At 36.2% G+C, this 23,106-nt stretch overlaps 1 protein-coding gene across 21 annotated transcripts in view; it reads left to right on the top strand.

Annotated features, from left to right (window-relative positions):
- Hdac9 (histone deacetylase 9) overlaps positions 1-23,106 on the top strand; it is an 860,512-nt gene that overhangs the window by 818,273 nt on the left and 19,133 nt on the right. For all 21 annotated transcript variants that reach the window (XM_078040000.1, XM_078040015.1, XM_078040005.1 and 18 more), the window contains one exon: positions 22,700-22,847. In XM_078040000.1, coding sequence (XP_077896126.1) covers positions 22,700-22,847 — 148 coding nt within the window. The remainder of the gene's footprint in view (positions 1-22,699; positions 22,848-23,106) is intronic.

Here is a 23,106-nt window from a genome sequence, read left to right as displayed (position 1 = left end):
AAACGCAAATAGTTTTTCCTCAGATGTGAGTGGTTTTTCTTCCCTCTTACTCATCTCCAGGGACAGGAAAGTTAAAACAAAAACGAAGCAAAACAAAAGAGGAGACTTAGAATGGCTCCCCATCCTCTCGCCCTGCCCTCAGGGGCGAGCAGTTTACTTACCCTCAGTTGCTCCCCGTGCGAGCCACCAAATGCCGAAGTCTGGCTTGGCACAAATCAGGAGCCACTTGTCAAAAAGAAACTAACTTTATTTTTAGAACTACAAACGCCAAACAAAACAGCTCCAGGGAAAAACCCTCAGAGCCCAACTGCCACCACCGGCTTCCACAAGCCTCTCTCCCCCACACCAGCCTTTTCCTCCCACAATCCTCCTCCTCTTGAGGCCGATTGGCTGGGTTGCGTGGGCAGAGCCAAAGAAGTCACCCAATGAGCAGCTCCGTGGAGGAGCCAATCAGCTAGATGTTGCTGGGGCAGCTGTGAGCCAATCATCAGCTGGCAGTCTGAAGGGCAGGGAAACAGCCCAATGAACATCACCGCAGAGGAGCCAATTAGCTAGATGTTGCTGGGGCAGTCTGAAGCTTGCTGGCAGCTGGAAGTTTGCTGGGGCCCCTTTGGCTGTGGCTCTCAACAGAATATGTTATATTGGTCCTAAGAGATCTGGACCAAATGAAAAAGAGCTAGTTAGAGTAAGAGAATATTTGCTATAAAGGTAAGAACTATTTTCTGCCTTTACCTGAAATGCTATTGCTGGCCCTGCCTCCGTCACTGCAGGACACTACCTACCCCTCCCATGGAGAAGGTGATTTTCATCAGACAACCCAGAAGAAAATCCAGATTGTTTCTAAGCTGATAGGAATGTATATACATCTCTTGCTATGGGGAAATTGTCCAATATTTTAACCTCAGGGGTCCATGCACATAGTTAAAGGGGTTGTTTCCCCAGATTGCAACATGTACCGCATAAATCATCTCACAAGCTTGACTAACGTCTGGATTCCACACCCAAGTGCAATTTTTCCTCTCTCTATTTTTGTCCCTTCCTATTTCATTTTGGTTTGCTGCTTTTTTTTTTTTTTTTCGATATCCCACTTTTCCTCTTTCCTCCATTTCTATCTTACTGAAATCCAGGGGAGAAAGACAAGAAGATAACCACAGTGTTAGAAAGGGGCTTTTTACTTACAGGGAAATGAGATTTTATTTCAGGCTGGAAAGAAGCATCATCAAACCTACATTTCAAAAGACCACTAAGCCTGCACCAAAGACAGGAGAGGAGCAGGGTTTATGGTCAGAGGTGAATGGTTTAATCCAGAAGTTGAATTGGCACGAGTTGGTAATCAATTGGCACAGAGAGATGATTGCTTTCTACATTTTCTGGTTGGAAAACTGAGAAGATGGAAGCAATCACCTTTTGAAATGGGAAACCAGTGGAGGAAGAAAAGGTTTCCAGTGAAAGAAGAAACTTAGAAAAAAGAAACCTTGCTGGTTGAGAGTCTTGAAGACTGGAGTGATTGCAGCCACATCTTAAAAAAACATTTTTTCTCTATACCAAAGTTATAGAGGGATGCTGGACATTATGTATATAAAATACAAGCCCTATAAGCTTGTAGTAAATAATAAAATAATAATCATTGAATGCTGACAGTGTGTCAGGTACTATTCTAAACACTCTTGTTAATATAAATTCACTCAATCTTTCTAACAACCCTATGAGATAAGTGCCATTTTTACTCCCATTTTATAGCCAAGTAAAGTGAGGAACATCAAGGTTAATTAACTTGCTAAAGGTCACAAAGATAATGAGTGGACAGAAGGAGGAACTTTAACCTAGCAGTCTAGCTCTAGAATCTTCCCCCCTACTATATTATATGCTATCTCACAAGTAAATTAATTCCTCATGCAACTTTTGTAGACACTTTTTCCCTCACTTCTTCCAAAATTCATATAGTTAGAAAAAAAGTCATTTTAACTTAAAATGTGGAATTTTGGAAGTTTGGGCTAATTGTAGTTGAGGCATAGTCCATTCTAAAAGCCCAGTGCCAAATTACAAGGAGCCACAGAGCTCTGAGTCCACTTTTGAGCCCCTTGTAAACTTGTAAAATACTTCTAATCAGAAAAAAATGCAAGGATTGGCAGAATTTCAAATCCCTGCCCTGTCGAGTTTAAACCCTGACTGTTGTCAGGTGTGAGCTGCTATTTGTCATATATTCTTTGGCTTCAGACAGAGGCCTTGATGTTGGAGCCCTGGGCCAGGCAGACCTTCATTGAAGAAAAGCAGTGCTAGGCATTTTCCCACTATTAACCCCATGAACCCTCACTTGTATCAGAGCCAGGTCAAACTCGTACACATGGCTTTTTCAAAGTTGATTCTGAATTTTTAGTTAACCATTCTCTTGAAATGTTGAAACTGATTATTGTGTATTGGAGCCCTACTACTAGAATGTACCAGAATAAAAAGGAAAATCTGCCATCTGCTTAGAGACTTAACTTTCCTTCGTAATTTATTTTTATTCCAACTGCATCTGCAATTATGAATTTTTTTCACTCACATTTCTTCCAAGGCAAAATGAATCAAACCAAAAGAATAAATAAAACTATGCATGCTTCTGAGAATGAAAACTCTTCAGGGGCACTTTGTGATTTTTTTTTTATATCTTCAGTCCTTAGCAGGTGATTTTCACATGCACATGTGATACCTCCAACTGAGATAGGGTGAACTGGAAGAATGTGAGAGATGTTTGCACAGTATTTGCATAAATTATGTCTAGTCTTCATGCAACTCTGAAATGCATAATTATTTTCCTCATTTTGTTCATGAATGAATTGAGGCTCAATAAATGTTTAGTTGAAGGTCTTTTTACTAGGAAGCAATAAAATCAAGATTACACACCTAATTGGACTGTGATGTCAAAGCCCACTTTCTTTCTATTAAAGCATCTATGTAACTTTCTTGTTCCCACCCCATTTTGCAAGTAAAAACAGAGTTCCACCAGACTTCCTGTTCCCAAGCGCAGCTAGAGAGATTCTATAGCTGGACTCTCCTAAAAACACAAGAGGGTCTGCAAATGGTAAAATAAATTATTTTATTTTTTAAAGAGAGAGAGAGAGAGAGAATTTTAATATTTATTTTTTAGTTATTGGCGGACACAACATCTTTGTTTGTATGTGGTGCTAAGGATCAAACCTGGGCTGCACGCATGCCAGGCGAGCGCGCTACCACTTGAGTGGAGTAATGTATTAAAATAAACTATTTTAATACATTACTCCACTTGCTAGAATGTAAGAAAATGGGAGAGAGAAACAAAATAGAATTTGAAATTTAATAAGGTGCAATAAGCACTGAGTAACACAAAAGGGAGTATCCTTGGAGCCAATGATGATATTTGTGCTATAATGCACCAAAAATAAGATCTGTGTCAAAGTTATATCATGAATTTGAAAGGTAATGAAGAGGTTTCAGCTTTATCCACTCCTGGGTTCTGGAGGAAATTCATGAAATTCCTTTCTGTAGTAAAGTATCTGTAATTTAAACCATTGGTAGATACAAAGACCAGATCCAACAAACTATGATTTAAAAAAAATAAATAACAGACTCAATGGAAGAAATGAATAAAATTCAACACGCAAGGACATAAGACACTAGGAAGAGTCAGCAGAAGCAAGACAAGAGACACAAGAACAACTCTTATTTGTGGATTAAAATGGAGGAAGGAGACTACTTTCAATTGATAATACACAGAGTATTCATTTGATTTCACTCCTCCATGGAATCCTACCAAAATAATAATAGAGGTTTTTTTTTTTTTATCCTTGGTGAGTGTATGATTTAAAAATGAAAAAAAGATTTTTTCATTTTTAAATCGTACACTCATAAGGATAAAGAATGAAAAAGGAAATAAGAGGAACCTGGACAGCAGATGACCATCTGTTATTGTCTTAGCAGATTTGAAAAAAAACAACAAAAAAAAACTGAATCATAAACCAGCACTGGCAGGCACATCCCTGCCAAAGACGGATATGTTAGACCATCAGACCCATATGTGATGGAATTGTTGACCTGCATACCTCAGAATCTATTTTATTTCCTATTTAATTCCTCATTTCTCCTCATTCATTATCCATTTCCTTTCTTTGCTTGTTTCTATGTACAGTTTACAAATAATAACACTTAGATTTATTTGCCCTTCTAACTTTCAGTCTACTTTACCTCCAGTCTTACTTTTCTACTTTACCTATCTGAGAAAAATCTCAACTCTGGGTATATCCTACAAACTTTCTTCAAATGTGGTTCTGAATAAGTAGGCCTAAGAGATATTGTCATGAAACACAGCAGTTTCACCTCCTGTAAGTTTATGATCACCCAACTCAAGTGGCCCTTATAATCCTCTCATCTTAAAAGTGAATTAAGCTGAGCACAGTGATGCACACCTGTAATCTCAGCAGCTCAGGAGGCTGAGATGGGAGGATCGAAAGTTCAAGACCAGTCTCAGCTATTTAGTGAGTCCCTATGCAACTAAGACCCTGTCTCAAAATTAAAAAAAATAAATAAATAAAAATTTGAAAAGGGTGTGGGTGTGGCCCAGTGGGTAAGCACTCCTGGATTCAATTCCTGGTAAAAAGAAAATCAACCCCATCACACTCACTCTTTCACCAATTTACCAATCTAGAGCTTGGCAAACCCTTCAGAAACATGTTTTTGAAAAATGTTTCTACCTAGTTAACATTTTAATATATTACACCACTTGGATCATTCTGGTCTGACTGCCATCTTGCTCTGATTCCCAGCAGCATCCCCACTGCCAGATTTAAAAAAATGATTTTATTAAATTTTTCTTCTGAAACATTTTTAGATTTAGAGAAAAGTTTCAAGTACAATACAGAGCTCTCCTCTCTAATGTCCACCTGCTTCCTGTAATGTAAATATATTGTATACCCCAAAGCACAATCATCAAAATGAAGAAATTAATATTGGTATGACACTATTAGCTCTAATATGACATCTTTTGGATTCCAGCTGAGTTTTTTACTAATTTCCTTAGTGCATTCCAGTATTTCATTCATTATCCTGTATTGCATTTAACTGTCATCTCTTTTTGTCTTCTCCCAGCTGTGACTGTTCCTTTTTGTGCCTTCTATGATCATAACACGTTCAAAGAATGTTAGTCATTTATTTTACAGAATGTCTCTCAGCTTGGGTTTTTCCAGTGTTTCCTCATGATCACATTAAATAGATAAATTTCTGGCAACATCACAGCAGTGATGCATGGTACCAGTGCATGGCATCAGGGGTATGTGATGTCAGTGTATCTTACTCCTGGGGACGTTAATGGATCATTTGACTAAGCAGATTTCCATTATAATATTACGATATCTCCCTTCAGAATTAAAGATGTAGTAGGAAGATGTAGTAGGAAAAGATGTAGTAGGAAGATACTTCTTTACCTTTTGCCCCCTAATTTTAGCATCCTTTAGTGGATCTTGCCTACAACGATTGTTACACAAGTGTTCCAGTGCTGATTTTCTGTTTTCCTTATTTCTTCTGCATTTGCTACTTGGAAACAATCTTTAATATGAAGCTGTATTCTCTGTTCTATTTTTTTTCATTATACATTTATATCACTCTGGTTCATGGATATTTATTTTATTCTATGAATCATAATCCAACATGATCATTTTTTTGTATTGCTTTTTAATTGTTTCAGCTCTAGCCATTAGAACTCCTTTAGGCTGGTTCCCATGTCCTTCTGAGATGACTGTCTTTCTATGAGCATTTACTTTCTGGCCTCACAATATATTCCATGCTTACCTTGGAAAATATTAGTTTAGTTTTCCTGCCTGTATTAGTCTGGATTCTCCAGAGAAAGAAAACCAATAGGAGATATACATAAAAAGAGATTATTTATGAAGATTTGGCTCACATGGTTGTGAAAGTTGAAAAGTCCCAAGATCTGCAGTTGACAAGTGGAAGACCCTGGAGAGCTGACCATGCAAGTTTCAGTCTGAGTCTGAAGGCCAGAGAACCCGGAGAGCCAATGGTACAGAGTTCTAGTTCAAGTCCAAAGACAATGGTGGGAGAAGATGGGTGTCCCAGCTTAATGGTTTCCCCGTCAGTAGATTGGACAAGGGAAAGCAATTTGTTTTACTCAGACCACTGATTCAAATGTTAATCTCATTTAGAAGTAACTCCTCTCAGAGACACACTCAGAATAATGTTTAACAAAATATCTGGGTATGCTGTGACCAATTTCAAGTAAACACAGAAGAGTTATCATCACACTGCCCTGGACCTGGAATTCACTCATCTCCAAGGAGCTTTGGATTCTTTCTATGGAAAAATCTGTTTTGAAACGATGATCTGTGCTCATTGCTACTGGAGTGCCATTGCTTCCAGGCCTCTCTGTGAATGCAGCCAGGAAACATACGTGACTATGCTAAGCCATGTATACACACATCTATATTTATTTTCATATCTAATTATAACTACATATATTTTTAAAACATATTTCCTACTGATATATCTGACTCAATTCCAATACCACAGGGTTTATTCTAGCTTTCCCTTTTTCCTTATTTATAATTTCTTTCTCCAAAAGTGAGAAATCTGGCTCTCATTATCAACAGTATACTACTTATTTTTTAACTCTTACATGCACATAAAGCAGTTTCAGAATCGCTGATTCACATCCCTGTAAGAATCCATGTTCTAACTAGAGCTCGACATTTGTGTTCACTTCTTTTTTTTTTTTTTTAAAGAAAGAGTGAGAGAGGGAGGGAGAGAGAGAGAGAGAGAATTTCTAATATTTATTTTTTAGTTATCGGTGGACACAACATCTTTGTTTGTATGTGGTGCTGAGGATCGAACCCAGGCCGCATGCATGCCAGGCGAGCGCGCTACCACTTGAGCCACATCCCCAGCCCTGTGTTCACTTCTTTTTGTCCTTAGTCTTATAGTATCTAGTCAAAACACTGCTGTTTTATCAGCGTTTTTGCTTCTGTGAACAAAAGACCTGAAAAGAACAAGTTTAGGGGAGAGAAAATTCATTTGGCACTCACAGTTTCAGAGGTCTCAGTCCATGGTCAGCTGACTCCATAGCCCTGGGCCCAAGGTGAAGCAGAACATCAGGGTAGAAGGAGGAAAGCAGTTCAGGACATGGCATTAGGAATCAGAGAGTGAACTCTGTTCACCAGGGACAAAATATAAACCACAAAGGCATGCCCCAATGACCTACCTACTCCAGTCACGCCCTACCTGCGTACAGTTACCACCCAGTGAATCCATTCAAGTGGATGAATGTTCTGTTTAGGTTAAGGCTCTCTTAACCGAATTATTTCACCTCTAAACATTCTTGCATTGTCTCATATATGAGCTTTTGCAGGACACCTCATATTTAAACCATAATAATTGCTTTCTCACCTTATCTACCTTAGTTTTTTAATTTCCCTCCTTTCATTGTATTAATGTTATTCATTTGTAACATAATTAATTTCATTTATTATGGTGTCTTCCATTTTGGGTTCCCACATGTCTTAGTTGTCTTTACAAATTTACAAACAGTAAAAAAAAAAAAAATCACTCTTTCTGTTGACTAGTAACATGGGTATTGAAAAATGCATGCATTCATGTCCCTGCCTGCCATACAGTTTTAACACAGATCATCACCCCAAAAATTCCTCCATGCTTTCCTTTTGTACTTATCTGCTCTCCTCACTCCCAACCCATGGTAATCACTAATCTATTCTCTATTCAAATTTTTTTTTACCTTTTCCAAAATTTTATATAAAAGGAATCATAAAATATGTATTTTGAGCCTGGATGCTTTGTCTTAGAAAATACACTAAAATTCATCTATGTTTCTGACTATATCAAGAGTTCAGTACTTTGAATTGTTGTATAGTATATATTATAGGGATAAACCACAACTTTTTTGTCCATTTACCTACTGAATAACCTGAATCATTTCCAGTTTGGGGTGACAGTGAATGAAGCTGCTCTCCACATTCACATACAAATTTTTATGTAGTTGTAAGTTTTCATTTCTCTTGGGTAAGTACCTTGGAGTTGGACTGCCTAGTCCTATAGAAACTTCATTATAAACTTGATGAGAAAATGCTGATCTGTTCTTCCATAGCATCTATATCATTTTTGCATTCCCACTAGTAAAAGCTGTTGTTCTGTATCCTCACTTGGTATTGCTTGTACTGTTTCTTTGTTTTATAGACATTCTAATAGGTATATAGTGATATCTCTTTTTAATTTTAATTTCCATATATCTAATGATTTTGAGAATGTTTTTATGCATGTTTGGATTCTGTATATCTGCTTTGGTGAATTTGCTCATTTTTTAAGTAGGGATTTTAATTTTCTTATTGTTGAATTTAGAAAATACTGTGTACATTCTAGATACATAGTATTTGTCCAATATATGAATTTAACTCCTCATTTCAGTTAATCCCTCAAAAACATTTGATACTATTGAACATGCCTTCTTTCTTAAAATACTTTCCCCTTCCCTCTTCCTATTTCTGGATTTCTTTCAAAAACCGTTTTCTCTTCTATCCATATGTTCCCTTACTGGCTTCATCATTCTCTGAATGAGTCCTTTTTATTTTATTATATTCTTTTCTGAATGAGGAAGTTTCCTATTGTGGAAGATTTTAGGTTGCTGCACAGAAGAAAGAAACTAAAAAAGGTCCAGTTGTTTTACTGAGCTGAGAATAGAGTGAAGTTTGAGGAGACTGAAGTGACTAGAATTCAAGAGGCAGAACCTTGGAGATGAAGTTCACATGCACACAGGGGAGCTACATGTATCTGAATACTTGTTTACAGGTATGAGTTCAAACTCCACAAAGCTGAGGATATAACCAATAGAAAACAGCAGGTTAAGCAATTCAAAGAGTTCCTACAAAACTGGGAATAGTTTTCAATCCCGTTAACCTAAGTAGAGAGACCTCCTGGAGATTCACAAGGTAACACATAGAGACATCATAATGGAAGACATCATAATGGTGCTTGGAAGCCACCCTAAAAAGAGTGCATGGAAGCCTCCAGAGAATTATACTTATTGCAAGTAGATTAATGATATGTCAAAAGAATGCCCAACTCTATTTCAAAACAAAATAATCTAATAATGCTAAGCATCCAGATGAAAATCCCTAGGCATGCAAAGAAGTTAAGGATGAAACACACAATATTCGAAATTAAGAAACACACTGAGATGGATTAATGGCAGATTATACACTTTAAAAGAAAATAAAACAGTGAAGTTGAAGACATGGTATCACAGTCTGTCCAAAGTAAAGAACAGAAAGAAAAAAAAACTGATAAAAAGAGTGTATCAGTGATATGGGGACATCATCAGTCAGTCTAACAAATCTGAAATTGGAGCTTAAAAGTTCATATGTGTATGTATTTGAAGAAATAATGGAAAAAGTTTTCCAAACTTGTTAAAATCTATGAATCCACAGATCAGAGAAACCCAAGTGGATCTCAGGCGGAATAAAAATGAATTGAAATCACTCAATTAGGGTTCTTTAGAGGAACAGAACCAACAGGAGGCATGATTATAAAAAGGGGATTTATTAAATTGGCTTAAATAACCAGAAGCTGGATAGTCCATAGTGGCCTTCTGCAGGCTGCAGAGATGGAGGAACTAGTAGCTGAGCATCCCAAAATGGTGACATTACAGAACAAGAAGGACAATTATGCTACCCCAGTTCAAGATTGAAGGCTTCTGGAAACTCCCTGGAGAATTACTGGCAAAGTCTGCTTTGGAAGAGCAAAGGAGGGAGAATCTGAAATCCTCAGGCAGTCACAGCAGCAATCAAGAACTTGTTCAAAAAGAATGGAGCTTGCATCTGCTGCTGCTTCCTTTTTGATCCAACTTTTATTCCTTCCAAGCCTCCCACCTATAGGACGGTGCTGCCCATGCTTAGGGAGGATCTCCACTTCAGCTTGCTATCCCACATGCCTAGACACACCTTCACTGACAAGCCCAGAAGTCTCTTAATCTTCAGCATCTCTTAATCCAATCAATCTGACAATTCAAATCGACCATTACGATCACCTTGAAGAACATCATAATCAATTCTTAAAAGATGAGCAAACCCATGCCTGAACTCAGGCCCAAGTCAGGCACAGCACCAAACCCTGAGCCCACCTTGTAGCCAGGCCTATCCCACCTCCATCTTGGAACACTGCAGCCATTGCCATAGACCTCCATACACAGTAGCCTCCACCTTGCAAAAACAGACAGGGATTAGAAACAGCTACATCTCATAACTGGCAGTCCAAAGCCATTGTAAGGCCCACCCATTCAGCCCCATCTCTGAAAGTATTTGCGTCCATCTTGGGACAACCCAACATCTATCTTGAGTCACTCTGCTATTGTTTATACCAACTTTAGTTGTAGTAGCATCCATCCTGGGACACCAGCAGGGTCTGGAAGCCCAACACCAAGGTGAGATACTGATAATCAGTAGGGACACTATAAGATTGTAGGATAGAAACTATAATACCTCAGATCTGCACTGCAAGAAAGGAAGACACATAGACAACATGAAGAAAAAAAAACAAGAGGAAAAATTGCTCCAAACAAACCAGAAACCAGGACAGTACAATAACAGAATCCGTGTACAGTGCAGTTGATGAAATGACAGAGAAGGAGTTCAGAATATACAATAATTAAAATGATATGTGAATTAAAGAAAGACCTAAATGAGCAAATACAGGCAAAAATTGATCACTTCAATAAAGAGATAAGATAGCAAATACAGGTAGCAAAAAATAACTTCAAGAAAGAGAGATTCTGAAAAAAGAATCAGAAATCCTTGAAATGAAGGAAACAATAAATCAAATTTAAAAACTCAATAGAAAACATCATCAACAGAATAGATCATTTGGAAGAAATAATATCTCAGATAATGAGGGAAAAGTATATACAATCTTGAAAATAAAGATGACCACACAGTGAAGATGGTAAGAAACCATGAGCAGAGCATCCAAGAATTATGAGATAGCATCAAAAGAAGAAATCTAAGAATTATTGGGATAGAGGAAGGCACAAAGATTCAAACCAAAGGGATGCACAATTTCTTCAATGAAATAATATCAGAAAATTTCCCAAACATGAAGAATGAATTGGAAAATTAACTACAAGAGTCTTATAGGACACCAAATGTACAAAATTAAAACAGATCTACACTAAAGCACATTATAATGAAAATGCCTAGCATACAGAAAAAGGATAGAATCTTAAAGGCTGCAAGAAAAAGGAATCAGATCACATGTAGGGGCAGACCAATTCATATCTCAGATTTTCAACCCAGATCCTCAAAGGAGGAGATCCTGGAACAACATATACCAAGCACTGAAAGACAATGGATGCCTACCAAGAATCGTATATCCAGCCAAATTATGCTTCTAATTTGACAATGAAATAAAAACTTTTCATGATAAACAAAAGTTAAAAGAATTTACAGGAAGAAAGCTTGCACTAGAAAACATCCTCAGCAGAATATTCCAGGAGAAGGAAATGGAAAACAACAATGCAAATCAGAAAAGGGCAGAACTACATGAAAGAAAAAGCCAATCAAAGGAGAAACCAAGTCATATTAAAAACCAAAAATAACCAAAGTATGCGGGAATACAAATCATATTTCAGTAGTAACCCTGAATGTGAATGGCCTAAACTCATCAATTAAAAGACATAAACTGACAGATTGGATTTAAAAAAAAAAAAAGACCCAACAATATGTTGCCTTCAAGAGACTCATCTCACAGGGAAAGACATCCACATACTGAAGGTAAAAGGGTGGGAATAAAACATACCACTCACATGGAACACCTAAATAAGCAGCAGTTTCCATCTTCATAGCAGATAAAGGGGACTTCAAACCAAAGCTAGTGAAAAGGAATAAAGAAGGACATTTTATACTGCTTAAGTAATTCATACATCAACAAGACATTAAAAATCATAAATATTTATGCCCCAAACAATGGGGCATCTATGTATGTCAAACAAATTCTTCTCAAATACAAGGACCAAATAGACCACAACACAATAGTACTAGTTGACTTTAATACACCATTCTCACCACTGGATAGTTGTTCTAAGCAAAAATTAAGAAAAAGAAACTATAGAACTCAATAATACAACCAATAATTTGGACTTAACAGACATCTATAGAATATTCCATCTATCAGTGAGCAAATATGGATCCTTCTCCAAAATAGATCATATGTATGCCACAAAGAAAGTCTTGGCAAATACAAAAAGAGAGAGAGAGAGATACTATTAGACCATAATGGAATGAAATTATAAATCAATGATAAAAGTTAAAAGACAAGCTACTCCAACACTTGGAGACTAAACAGTAGGTTATTGAATGACACATGGATAACAAAAGACATCAGGAGGGAGATAAAAATAATTCTTAGAGGTAAATGAGAACTCAGATATAACTTATCAAAATCTGTGGGACACTATGAAGGCAGGGCTAAGAGGAAAGTTCATTGCATCAAATTTATTTATTAAAAAAGAAGAAAAAGTCAACAAATAAACAATATGACATTAAATTTCAAAGCCCTAGAAAAAGAATAAAACAACACCAAAAGTATAGAAGAAAGGAAATAATTTAAATCAGGGTGGAAATCAATGAAATTGAAATGAAAGAAACAATTCAAAAAATTGACAAAACAAAAACCTGGTTCTTTGAAAATATAAATAAAATTGACAAACCCTTAGCCACCCTAACAAAAGGAGGAGGGAGAAAAGTCAAATTACTAAAATTTGAGATGAAAAAGGAAATATCATGACAGAAACTATTGAAATACAGAAGACGATTAGAAGCTATTTTAAAAATTTATACTTCCGTAAAACAGAAAACTTCAAAGACACTGAAAAATTCCTAGAGGCATGTGATCAACCCAAACTAAGTCAAGAGGACATACACAATTTAACCAGATCACTTTCAAGCAAGAAAAGAGAAGACATCATCAAAAGCCTATTAACCAAGAAAAGTCCAGGACCAGATGGATTCACAGCTGAATTCTACAAGATCTACAAAGAAGAATGAATACCAATACTCTTCAAATTATTCCATGAGATAGAAAAGGAAGGAACCCTTCCAAACTCATTCTATGAAGCTAGTATCATCCTGCTACCAAAACCCAGGCAGAGATACATCAAGGAAAGAAAATTCCAGACCAATATCCCTGATGAACATTGATGCAAAAACTCTCAACAAAATTCTGGCAAATTGCATACAAAAACATACTGAGAAAACAGTGCACCATGATTCAAGTGTGGTTTATCCAGTGATTCAAGGTTGGTTCAACATACAGAAATCAATGAATATAATTCATCACATCAATAGATTTAAAGATAAGAATCACATGATTATATCAATTGATGCAGAGAACGCATTTTACAAAATATAGCACTTTTTCATGCAAAACACTAAAAAAACTAGGGATAGTAGAAATATACCTCAACATTGTAAAAGCTATCAATGCTAAACACAAGGCCAACATCATTCTAAATGGAGAAAACTTGGAAGCATTCCCTCTAAAAACTGGAACAAGAGAAGGATGTCCTCTTTTATCACTTCTATTCAACATAGTCCTTGAAACTCTTGTCAGAGCAATTAGATGAAAAAAATTAAAAGGATGCAAATAGGAAAAGAAGAACTCAAACTATCATTATTTGCTGATGACATGATTCTATACTTAGAAGATCCAGAAAACTTCTAGAACTAGTAAATGTATTCATCAAAGTAGCAGGACATAAAATCAAAACCCATAAATCAAATGCATTTCTGTACATCAATGATGAATCCTCTGAAAAAAATTAGGAAAACTACTCCATTCACAATAGCCTCAAAAGAAAAAAAAAAACACTTGAGAATCAACTTAATAAAAGAGGTGAAAGGCCTCTCCAATAAGAACTACAGAATACTAAAGAAAGAAATTGAAGAAGACCTTAAAGGATAGAAAGCTCTCCCATGCTCTTGGATAGGCAAAATTAATATTATCAAAATGGCCATACTACCCAAAGCTCTATACAGATTCAATGTGATTCCAATTCAAATCCCAACATAATTTCTTATAGAAATATAAAAAGCAATCATGAAGTTCATTTGGTAAAATAAAAGATACAGAATAGCCAAAGCAATCCTTAGCAAGAAGAGTGAAGCAAGAGGCATACCAGATCTTAAACTATACTACAAAGCAAACTAGCAAAACAGTATGGTATTGGAAACAAAATAGACATGTAGACCAAAGGTACAGAATAAAAGATGCAGAGACAAAACCACATAAATACAGTTATCTCATACTAGACAAAGGCACCAAAAACATACATTGGAGAAAAGATAGCCTCTTCAATGAATGGTGCTGGAAGAACTGAAAATTCATATGCACCAAAGTGAAAATAAACCCTTATCTCTCACCATGTACAGAACTCAACTCAAAGTGGATCAAGGACCTATGAATTAGGCCAGAGATCCTACACCTAACAGAGGAAAAAGTAGGTCCAAATCTTCAACACATTGGATTAGGCCCTGACTTCCTTAACAAGACTCCTAAAGAATAAGAAATAAAATCAAGAATTAATAAATGGGATAGATCAGATCAAACTAAAAATCTTCTTCTCAGCAAAAGAAACAATCAACGAGCAGAAGAGAGAGCCTACATTTTGGGAGAAAATTTTTTCCACATGCACATCAGATAGAGCACTAATCTCCAGGATTAAAGAACTCAAAAATCTTAACACCAATAAAACAAACAACCCAATCAATAAATGGGGTAAGGAGCTGAACAGACACTTCTCAGAAGAAGATGTACATTCAATCAACAAATATATGAAAAAATGTTCAATATCTTTAGTAATTAAAGAAATGCAAGTCAAAATTACTCTAAGATTTCAGCTCATGCCAGTCAGAATGGCAGTTATCAAGAACACAAACAACAACAAATGTTGTCAAGGATGTACATTGCTGGTGGGAGTGAAAATTGGTGCAACCAATCTGGAAAGCAGTATGGAGATTCCTTAGAAAACTTGGAATCAAACCACCAGTTGACCCAGCTATCCCACTCTTCGGTCTATACCGAAAGAACTTAATGCATTACTATAGCATACTATAGTAATGCAGCCACATCAGTGTTTATAGCAGCACAATTAACAATAGCTAAACTGTGGAAGCAACCTAGATGCCCTTCAATAGATGAATGGATAAAGAAACTATTGTATATATACACAATGGAATATTACTCAGCTTTAAACAAGAATAAAATAATGGCATTTGGAGGTAAATGGATGGAGTTGGAGAATATCACACTAAGCAAAGTAAGCCAATCCCAAAAAACCAAAGGCCGAATGTTTTCTCTGATAAGTGGATGCTGATCTATATTGTGGGTGGGGGGTATGAGGAAAAATGGAGGAAATTTGATGGGGCAAAGGGGAGGGAGTAAAGAGGAGGGGGGTTGTGGGCAGGAAAGATGGTGGAATGAGATAGACATCATTACCCTAGGTACATGTATGACTGCACGTATAGTGCGATGCTACATTGTGTACAACCAGAGAAATTGAAGTTGTGCTACAATTGTGTACAATTAATCAAAATGTATTCTGCTCTCATGTATACCTAATTAAATGAATGAATGAATTAATTAAAATTATATTACATATAAAGAAACAAAGGTATAGATGATAGAAAAAAAATTAGTTCCAAAAGTATTATGTCAAGTGAAAGAAGTCAAAACTGTACTATCTGGTCCCATTTATATCAAATTCAAGAAAAAATAAAAATATGGTGCAGAATTTCAGTGGTTGACAAAGGTCAAGAAGGAAGGAGAGTATGGAATAGATTCCAAAGGGTCAAGGGGAACTTTACAGGGTGATGAAAATATTCTGCATTTTAATTATTATACCTATTATATGACTGCATACATTTGTCAACAAGCATCATCTTAATTGAATCCTAATATTAGCAAATTTTATTCAGTGTTACTATAGCTCAATGAAGCTGGTAATAAACAGTTACCAAATGGAGCAAAAATATGTTTTCGAAGATTTTGGAGAACTTCAATGACAGTAAATAGTGCTTGCAAGAAGAAACACATTTAAATTGATCCTTATTAAAGCAAGGAAATAATTGAGAAAGGATAAATGCTCAAATCATGCACAAAATTTTATTTATTTAAGAACTCTATGTGTAGATAGAATCTTTGATCAAACTCCTACAGTTATATAAATTCATATTTGATGATCTGGAATGGAATGAAGTAAAAAATGTCAGAAAGTTTTTCTCCATCTGATTTGTAAAATTTTGTAGATTCATAAATAGGAAACTTTTTATTGTTTTGCCTTATAAAATATTTGACAAAGATGATTTCTATTTTGAAAGGAGAAAAAAAAAGATGGTAGTCCTGAAAACTTTTGGAATACAGTACTTATTTCAATATCTTAAAAACTGGATATGAAAACAATCCCATTTAGTAGAAGTTGCTCTGAGTTTTCCAGGTTTGTAGAGATAGTATTTCTCAACCAAAATTATTACTGTCTCTTGAAAAGAAAAATTAAAGACACCAAAAGTTTCAAGTTAACTGTAAAATTTTAACTTTAAAAAAAATTGTAAGCAGTTTTTTGAAAAAAAAAATCTAAAATATTTGGATTCCTTTGAAACAAAAAGCTTATTCTTTATAAAAATATTAGTGATATTGTAGGTGAACAATATAGCCACAAAAGAACTATCATACATGAATATCTACCAAGGATAATTATGTTTATTTTATTTTCTAACATTTGTATAATCACTATAAATATACTGGTTTCTGTGCCTTGAGATACATGAATTAAGCAGATTTTATTTATGCATCTTAAAGCTGAATATTCGTGTGAAAGTAAGCTTTGAATAGGACTATTCCATGGGTCTAAATTAAAAATAATTTTTTGATGAATAAACAAATATTTTCATAATGTAAATTTTATCCTTGGCTCCACTTAACCTCAAAATTATCTCAATATGGTTGAAAAATTTAATTACTGGGTTACTCAATTTTTACACCAATTTTCAATGCATTTTTTATCTTTACATTTATACAATGTTTTAGATCCTGATAAAGTTCTTCATTTAGCTAAAAAAATCTTAACCATTAAGTCCCATGTTTTGGATTCTATAGTATTTCAAGGAAATTGACATAGGTGCATTAAAATAGGTTGGAAATGATAATGCAGAGCTTGTATAAATTATTATATTAATTAATATCACTACAGTATAATTATTGTCATTATATAATTATATATTATATACTATATTTAAATTTTTCTAGGTGTTCCACATTTGGGGCATTGGGACAAAATGGGTTCAATTAAGTATTAAGAATCTCTAGAGAATCTACAAGCCTGGGTCTCTCATAAACCCTAGGCGTTGATAAACTCTAAGGTTGAGGAGGACAGGAAGAGGTTTAATTTAGTATTTTTTCTTTTTCTATGAGAACATGGTGTGTAAAGATGATAGGCAGTATCATTCTAATGGCGAGAAGTTTTTTAAAAAAAAATAATCAGAAGGCATGACTCTGAGGCTCCCAAATGATGATGGAACGGGACACTTGAGGGTCAAGTGATTTTTTAATTGTCCGGAGGCTTTGATTGGGAAAACATTTGGTGAACACTTTATTTCTAAGACAGACTTGCATAAGTTGACAACTATTATTTTACCAAATTGTTCATTACCAGAAGTGTTATGGTTTTTCCCTAAGTCTGATTACACAGTACCCACCCATAAGATGCCCTCTCTTGACTCCTATCTGACCCAGTGAAATTCCATCTGTGGTTCCCACCCCAGATCTCGACTGTCCTCATTCCACTATCTACCTCGTACCTTTATTGTGCATTCATTCTTTGCTTTACCTTTGCCAGATAAAACAAAAATGCAGAATAATGAGGGCTGAGTAGTTCTTTTAAAAAGTGCTGAAAAGTGGGAAGATTTACATAGTGGGAAAAGCGAATAAGGATAAAGGATATGACTGAAGAGGGAGTGTGCACTCCAGTTTGAATGGAAAACTCCTCTCTTTTGCCAGTTTTATTGCCATAGGAGAGCAACTCAGTGGTGCCGGTTGCTAATATTTTACGTTATGAATAGCAACTCCTGAGAACTCTACTCATAACGTTTGGTTCATTTCTCTTATGTGCTAATGGCATTATTATTCCCATGCCAATAGATATGAGTTTCTTGAACATCTGTTTCTGAAAGAAAAAAACCCCACACAACACATGAAAATATAACCCATAAATTATGGGGTCTGAGTTGTCCACATATTGCATAGTCTGTGTTATACCTACTTGCATTTTAATTTTTCTCTTTTGTGAACATAGATAGTGGTCTATAAGTACATTATTGATGTAGAACATTTTTCTTGTTTTTTTTTACATCTTGCTAAAGGCCAAATTGAATTTAAAATCTTTAAATTCTAAGTCAGGAACCTCACATATTTGGATTAGAGCCAAACTTCTATTATTTGATCCTAACAGCAGAATATTTTATACACATTAAATTTTATCCAAAAACATCTCAACTATTTAAAATCCTTCCTACTACTCACATACTTATAGGTCAAAATTTGAAGGATCATTGTCAGTCATTCTTCCTAAAGATTAATCTTAAGAATGCATGCCTTTTCATTGTCTTTTGGGAGCAAAATTGTTTGTTATTTATGGCCAGGAGTTTTCTTGAGGAAAAATTTACACTGCTTGAAAATGAAAGTCCTTGGTCATTGTAGATATGTCATTATCTGAAAGTTGCCGCAGTCTGGCTGGGCACAAAATCACAAGCCACTCACAGCCTTGCAGATTCAAACAGCAATTCTTTATTCCCGAACTCACACCGGCACTCTACACACGTTCTGGGGAAATCCACATTCTGGGCAAAATTCACGTACTCCACCAGGCTCTGAATCCCAAATACTTTCTGAATCCCGCAAGAACTCAACGGGAACTCAAGGAGCAGGCGGGCGCTTGAGGCACCAGGATACACCCTATTCCCAGCAGGGTACACCTTAAACCTGGAACCTCCCTAAAACCAAGGAGCAGGATACTCCCTAATCCCAGCAGGATACACCCTAAACCTGGATCCGCCCTGGTTCTTGAGCAAGGTCACCTTACTCAAGCATACATGCAATGTCATTGAAAATGACCTGGATCCAAAAGCAAGCCCATTTCCACAATGGAGAGTCCTTCCTCTAAGCAACATGGAGTAGGCTGACAAAGAAATTGCCATGCATCATTCCTACTTGGCAATGGCTCTCAGCAGAAAGTCAATACTTAATAACCTCTTTGCGGGTTCATAGGCTCATAGAAACTTAATGCTTTTTTGACATAACAAATGTATGATAATATCCAAGAGTGATTTGTTAACTAGATTAGAAGAATCACCATTACTGAGAATTAGAGCAGAATTAAATCTTTCATAATCATTAAATTCAGTGCCATTATTTTGTAAATATGGAGACTGTTCTTCATAGTGATTCCATGACTTTCCTAAAATTAGCATAAGATTCGCAATCTGAAAAATTTGTATTTTAATTCAGAGCTCCACCTTTATGTACTTTTTATTTATACTTTTCAATGAGCATTGATCTCCAGTTGTATCATAGATTCATTGGTGACTTACCTGGTAACTTAGTACTTGCAATAGTACAAGGTTATGAGAAATGAAGTGCTTTAGTTGCTTTTTTGTCACTGTGACCAAAATGATGGGTCAAGAACAATTAGAGGAGGAATTTTATATTGGCTCATGGCTTCATATGTCTCAGTCTACAGCTGGCCAACTTCAAAGCTCTGGTTTTCAGTGTGGCAGAACATCATGGTAGAAGGGCATGGTGGAGGAAAGCATCTCAGAACTTGGCCACCAGGAAGCAGAGAGAGAGCTCTGTTCACCAGGACAAAATATAATCCCCAACACATGCCCCTAGTGACACACCTCCTCCAACCACACCTACCTGCTTTTAGTTACCACCTAGTTAATCCATACCAGTGAATTAACTCACTGGTTAGGCTATAACTCTCACAACCTAATCATTTGACCACTGAACGTTCTTTGTCTCACACATGTAATTTTGGGGAAACACTACATATCCAAACTAAAATAAAGTGTAGAAAAAAACAAGTTTGAACATGGTGGTCTTTCTTTGTGCAAAAAACAAAACAAAAAAAAACACCAGAAATTCCAAAAAAAAAGTGTGTGGAGTCACATATCTTAGGAACAAAGATAGCATGATATTTCTTTTCTGGTAAAGTGAAGAATCTGTAATGTGTACGATACTTTTAAGTCAAGATTTTCATATATTGAGAATATTTTTGTGTGTACTGGGTGGAAGATGGAGGAGGACAGCAAAGTATAAAGGAAGAGATTTGTGAATTAATCCATCCTGGGAAAGAATTAAAGCTCATCTGATCCTGAGCAATGTGACCTTTGAAAAAATTATCCAACATTACATAGTTGTCATGAAGATTAAATAAAAACAAATTAGAAATGTTAAAAATCCCTATAACACAGTCTTTGACATATATTAGGTGTTCAGTAGTGCTAGTGTCTGCTCCCTGTAGTTTTTATAACATAATTTGACCATCAATCATCAGTTATTTGTGGTGTGTTTGTCAGAGTCCCCGCACTTGTCACTCCAGAGAACAAGCAAAGAATGCCATCCCACATCACCAGCTTTGTGAATATAATGTGCTAAAGTAGTGCTTAGTGACATTTTGTGAAACTCATTGCAACTCTATTTACTAAACTAATTGATGGTTACAGCATTTCCAAGTTGGGTAGGATAATAATGTCATTGTATTCTAGAGTAATTAGGCACTTACAATGAAATTATCAATTCAAGGACAAAGTTTCAGGTTTGAGAGATGTGAGGAATACTGAAGAAAAAGCCAAGATATATTTCCATTGCTTACCTCCTAAAGGTCCCTAATTCATCTTCTCATTTCTATTCCATCTTGATTTACTACCTGGACTTTTGCCAGGATGTAAAATTGGTCTTTTCTGCCACTATCCTCATCACTTTTTGATCCATCATCCATGATCTTTCCAGAGAAATCTTCTTAAAACATTAATCTGATTATGTACCTCTTCTACTTATAAGTACAAGGTTGAAGTCCAAGATCATGGGCATGTTGATCAAGATTGTGTTAGTTTGCCTTTGCCTACAATAGCAGTCATTAATTACATGCCAGACTCTTCATTGTGTTTATTCCCTCCCAAGGATAATATGGAATTTTTACACACAGATATGCCATTGTTAACTAGTTGGGTTAACTCAACCAGAATAGATTTCTTAGGATTAGGAGCCTCTTTGTGATACCAACATCTAGCATAGTCTCAGCTTCCAAAAAATATTTGTTTGTGGATTCATTGACATAACTAATGTTTGATTCAAATTAAAACATTTGTGACTTTCAGACTTTGGACATAGTAGATGATCACCGTAAGTAGTGTGGACACTTATGTCAGAGAGTGTTTTTGGCATGCAGAATGCACAGGGAGACTGAGTCTCTTTCCCTAATGTGACATTCATTCCTTTGTGAAACAGTAAAGAGTATTTGAGCTGGAAAATATTTGAAGCAATCCTCATCTTGGAAGAAGCAGATATAAAGTCCTAGCAGGCCCATAAGCATGATAGGGATATCCAGAGGCAGAGCTGGGTCCAGAGCCCAGTTAGCTTACTTTGTAGTCCAGTATTCATCTATCTTCCTTTTGCACTCAAGCAAGACTTTATTTTTTTTTTATTTGAAATAAGCAAATCCTCAGCATGCCAAGTTTCCATCTAATTGGTCAAGTTGTAAAGATAGTTCTAACCTGATGAGTCATGTCAGCATCTAGGGAGATTTTCCGGCTTTAATTTGAGACTCAACATTTCACACACACACACCAAAAAAAAAAAAAAAAAAAGCTTAGGGGCTGCAAGAAGGGCTTTGCCTCTGCTCTTTTATATTTAGCCCACTAGCATGTTCTCATGAAATGACTATTTTCCTCTTATTCTCCTTTTCTGCCTTGTCTCACAAAAAGAAATATCAATATGACACATGGATGGATTCCAACATCAGCCAGTGCATATATTAAAGTTTTCAGTCAATTATTGTTCTAGTACACACCCTGAGGTTGAAAAAGAGAACATCCAGGACTAACAAGCCCAATTGTTCTGGCAAAGCTGCCATTTGATTCATGCTGGCATTGCTGGGCTTTGCTTTTTTTCTTTAATACTCCAACTTCATTTTTAAAAAGTTAGTGGTTCAAGTAGTAATTTTTAACATTACTATTTCATTCATTTTTTCCAGGAAACTTCTACCTCCAGGTCTCTCAAGGGCTTCCCCGGGGGGGGGGGGGGGGAAATGGTGCCTAGAGTTTGCTTACTTAGTTGTACAGACAGCTGTCAGTCTTATAGTGAGTTCATTAGATCATGGATTATCCCTCACTGTATTACTTTTAGAGCAAGAGAGATTTAAACTTGGGAATATGAATTCATCACAACTTAACATTCTTATATAAAAAAAAACCCACTTAATCATAAGAGTTAAGGAACCAAATTACAACTGTGTATAACAGGGGGAATTTTAACAACTGTTCTGAGTTGGATCTATTTGAGTGTTCTTATTACTACTGCTCTAACCAAAATTCCTATAAAGTATGATGGATGTTTTTTCTAGGCAAGTACTGGAAGTCAGTAAGGATGATGGCTGTGCCAAGGGGTTGTGCTCTGCCTGGCGCTCAGTTGCAAGAAGAGACAGAGACCGTTTCTGCTCTGGCCTCCCTGACGGTGGATGTGGAACAGCCCTTTGCTCAGGAAGACAGCAGGTATGAATCCAGTGTGGGGAATCATGTGGGTCAGTAACATCCAGGCTCATCTCTGATGTTCATGAACCTTGCTCCTGGTTTTCCTTCACCTGTCTCCTCCACTTCCTCCACCTGTTTTCTCCAAAACCACAGATGCCAGAGCACATGCTTTGGGTTATAGAAAATTCAATTGTTTTGTTCTTCATGGGAAACACAGACCTGGAGCATGTGGTTGCAGTTCACAGAGAACTAGAGAGAATGAGATAGTCGGTGAGAAAAA

This window comes from Ictidomys tridecemlineatus, chromosome 2 (assembly GCF_052094955.1).
Source record: "Ictidomys tridecemlineatus isolate mIctTri1 chromosome 2, mIctTri1.hap1, whole genome shotgun sequence".
In the NCBI taxonomy this organism is placed as follows: Eukaryota; Metazoa; Chordata; class Mammalia; order Rodentia; family Sciuridae; genus Ictidomys; species Ictidomys tridecemlineatus.
Note: the sequence above shows the minus strand (reverse complement) of the source record. Positions and strands in the feature narration are given on the sequence as shown.